The sequence below is a fragment of the Drosophila willistoni genome (assembly GCF_018902025.1).
Source record: "Drosophila willistoni isolate 14030-0811.24 chromosome XR unlocalized genomic scaffold, UCI_dwil_1.1 Seg105, whole genome shotgun sequence".
NCBI classification, from domain to species: Eukaryota; Metazoa; Arthropoda; class Insecta; order Diptera; family Drosophilidae; genus Drosophila; species Drosophila willistoni.
The window spans coordinates 180517-184278 of NW_025814054.1; the positions used below are offsets into that span (position 1 = coordinate 180517).

Here is a 3762-nt window from a genome sequence, read left to right on the forward strand (position 1 = left end):
TCATCGGACAGATCAAGACGAAACTATTTTCTGTGCCTTTCTTGTCACCAGGGGGCCCACAATCACAAGTCAAATCAGTTTGATCTATGGTTTAGCATGTGCCAATCTGAGTTTTTGGGGCTGCTCACACATACATGTATATGGCTGATAACCTGGCTGGCCCACAGCGGCTTAGATGAAAGGCTCATCATGACTTTGTCTTGAAACCAGACCAAATGCGGTCATTGAACAAATCACCTAAAATGATTAATAATTTTTGTTTTGTTTTATTTGCCTTTATTATCTCTTTGTCTTTTTTCTAATGATTTTTAAGAAACGTGAGCCTTTTGGGGATTGTTCGTTGTTTATTTATTTATTTTGTGTTTTTTGTTTGGGTTTTTGACATGTTTTTCAATTTATAGTGTGTTTGTGTTTTTTATTTATTTATTTTTGTATCAAATTGTTCGTTGCGGTTTTTCTACGTAGAATCTTCCGCTTGACTTTGTGTTGTTGCCAAATGCATCTGTGGGACTGATAAGCTGTTCCTACATATACATACATACAAACATATATACACCTACTGATTTGTGTAAATTGAGCTGATGTTCCGAGGTTTAATTAGCCGAGCTTGTAACATGAACAATCATAATTCCACTGGCATTCAATCAATGCAGACGTGAGAATCTTACTCGTCTACGTAGTGATCTCGTGCAGTAAAGTGTCTCAATTTGTTTATATTTATAAATAAATAAATATATATATTTATAAACTTTATATACTACGAATATTGCAATTACATAAACTTCTATCACAACTAAGCCAGTTAATAATAAATGATGGCGCACAATAATAATGGAAATTTCAGTAATAAACTGAGAAATGGTAAGTTTAAGATCAAAGAAAAGTAGATGGAGAGACTTATAGCAATTTCCATTCCATCTAGATGGGGAAGAGGAAGTGAAGCCGTCCTGCTCGAAAACAGTCTCGAAAATATTTCCCGATAAAATATACAAATCAGAGCAACCGAAAGGGGTAGACGCAACCGGTATGACCTGCGAGTGCGGAGTATTTGGTGCCATTGCTTGTGGGGATTACCCAACTCAGGTGAGAAAATTACCAGAATATGGGGCTCCATCCTTATTCACTTCAAGTGCCACACAAAATTGGTATAATTAATCATTGAAATTATACCGCATTACCTACCTCTACCTATACTTTGGCATAGGCTAATCTAAATTTATTTTGACTAATCATCTAGACAGCCAGAAATTTGAATAGATCATTGCAAGTAATTGGGGGGAACTGTCATTCCCGACTCCCAGTAAACCTTAGACAATTTGATCACTCTAATCACGTGTGATCACTTAACCAAATATTGATCAAATCTAATTACAAGTAGGTCAATAGTGAGCGATCCCCCGTCTCGAATCGGCTGGAAATCTATATCTGTATCACGAGGCTACGGCCAACGCCTCGAGCTAACGACAATGACGTCAATCAGAATTAAATCCGGGCAATCGGATGGTTGTGGTTTTAATCAGTTAAATCGTCATGATTCTGCTTCTTTTTTTTTCATGTTGTTATTGTTTGTAATGAAATGGAAAATAACAGGAAAACATAATTTCGCTTCTTTGGGTTGACAACAACAACAACAACAACAGCAATAACAACAACACATTATCAGGCATAATTGATTATAAGTACCTACTCATTATGTTTAATAATCTCGTCTTCCACCAAAGTGAACAATACTAAACGTATTATCGGCTATAGCGTAGGAGAAATATAAATCCAGCTAAGTTTTTGTTTTATCTGGGCGGATCTTTATGGTGGTTTTTGTCAGGCTTAGATAAAAATATCTTTTTTCTGGGATTTTCATTTCACTTTGTTCTGTTTTATATAAGAATCATTGAAAGTGTTCCCTTTGGCATACATCTTAAGATACATTTCTATATATATTTTATAAATTCCCAATATATTTTTGTGTTTTAGCTTGACATTGCCCAGATGATATGCCTGGGCTTGGTGGCCTTGCAGCATCGTGGCCAGGAATCGGCTGGCATTGTGACCAGTATTGGTAAATCTTCAAAGAACTTCAGTGTGCACAAGGGCATGGGAATGATTAATAATCTCTTCAACGATGAGGCCATCCGCAAGCTAAAGGGAAATCTAGGCATTGGTCACACCCGTTACTCTACCTCGGCTGCCTCAGAGGTGGTGAATTGTCAACCATTTGTGGTGCACACAGCTCATGGAGCATTGGCCATAGCCCACAATGGTGAGCTAGTGAATTGCGAGTCGCTGCGTCGCGAGGTACTTGAACGAGGCGTCGGCTTGTCCACACACAGTGACAGCGAACTGATTGCCCAATCCCTGTGCTGTGCCCCCGAAGACGTATCCGAACACGATGGTCCCAACTGGCCGGCTCGTATTCGGCATTTCATGACATTGGCTCCACTCTCGTACTCCCTGGTGGTCATGCACAAGGATAAGATCTACGCTGTACGCGATTCATATGGCAATCGGCCACTTTGTCTGGGCAAGATTGTGCCCATGGATGCGGGCTATGCCAATATCGATGACCAATTGGCTGAGGGTTGGGTGGTCAGCAGTGAGAGTTGCGGCTTTCTATCGATCGGAGCCCGCTATGTCCGCGAAGTGGAGCCCGGCGAGATAATCGAACTGTCCCGCAATGGTTATCGCACCGTGGACATTGTGGAGCGACCCGACTACAAGCGCATGGCCTTCTGCATCTTCGAGTATGTCTATTTTGCACGCAGCGATTCCATGTTCGAGGGCCAGATGGTCTATTCCGCTAGATTGCAGTGTGGCAGGCAATTGGCCAGGGAGTCGCCGTTAGAAGCCGATTTGGTTAGCTCGGTGCCCGAATCGGGCACAGCTGCGGCCCATGGCTATGCCAGAGAGTCGGGTCTACCGTTTGGCGAGGTGCTCTGCAAGAATCGCTATGTGGGACGAACATTCATCCAGCCCTCAAATCGACTGCGACAATTGGGGGTCGCAAAGAAATTCGGTGCCTTGGCCCAAAATGTTGAGGGCAAACGAATTGTCCTTATCGATGATTCGATTGTGAGAGGCAATACAATTGGTCCGATTATCAAACTTTTGCGAGATGCCGGAGCCATTGAGGTTCACATACGGATAGCCAGTCCTCCACTTCAATATCCCTGCTATATGGGCATCAATATACCGACTCGAGAGGAACTGATTGCCAACAAACTGAATGCTGAGCAGCTGGCCGAGCATGTGGGAGCCGATAGTTTGGCCTATCTCAGTGTCGAGGGACTGATAAAGGCTGTGCAGATGAACAAGGCCCATGTGAATCCCATAAAGGCTGGCTATTGCACAGCTTGTCTAACGGGAGAGTATCCGGGCGGATTGCCTGAAGAGCTTAGCTGGTAGCTACCATCTTATCCCATCCTCTCCTTATTACGGTTTTTTTTTTTTTTCGTTAGCCTTTAATTAGTTTTAAAACTTGAATCGTGTGTATGTGTATATAAAATGTATATTATCAAAATATTATACCAGCTAAATGTTATTGCATATAAAAAATCATCTAGGCAACACGTATTCTAAATGCAAATGGCGAGATCCAGCGAACCCACCCATCGCATGGCCTGATTATAATCAAAACTGTCTAATGCCATAACTTCAATTCATTTCAATTTATATCTCTGAAACTCTGAGGCAACAACATGAAGTGGGAAGTGGGAATGTGGGCAATGTTGAGAGCTTTCTCCCAGTTCCGGATATAGCCGTCATATC

At 41.9% G+C, this 3762-nt stretch overlaps 1 protein-coding gene across 1 annotated transcript; it reads left to right on the plus strand.

Annotated features, from left to right (window-relative positions):
• The first annotated feature begins 776 nt into the window (after positions 1-776).
• Positions 777-3541, plus strand: LOC6645140 (amidophosphoribosyltransferase). Its single transcript, XM_002067672.4, has 3 exons — positions 777-861; positions 923-1083; positions 1972-3541. Exons 1-3 carry the CDS (start codon positions 813-815, stop codon positions 3397-3399), a joined length of 1638 nt encoding a protein of 545 aa, XP_002067708.2. The 5' UTR covers positions 777-812; the 3' UTR covers positions 3400-3541.
• Positions 3542-3762: the final 221 nt, after the last annotated feature.

Bases quoted from the DNA above. Each gene is read 5' to 3' on its own strand.
- LOC6645140 (XM_002067672.4), top strand. From the start codon at position 813: ATGATGGCGCACAATAATAATGGAAATTTCAGTAATAAACTGAGAAAT. The intron at 862-922 runs GTAAGTTTAAGA...CATTCCATCTAG, and splicing joins CAGTAATAAACTGAGAAATG to ATGGGGAAGAGGAAGTGAAG. The intron at 1,084-1,971 runs GTGAGAAAATTA...TTTGTGTTTTAG, and splicing joins GTGGGGATTACCCAACTCAG to CTTGACATTGCCCAGATGAT.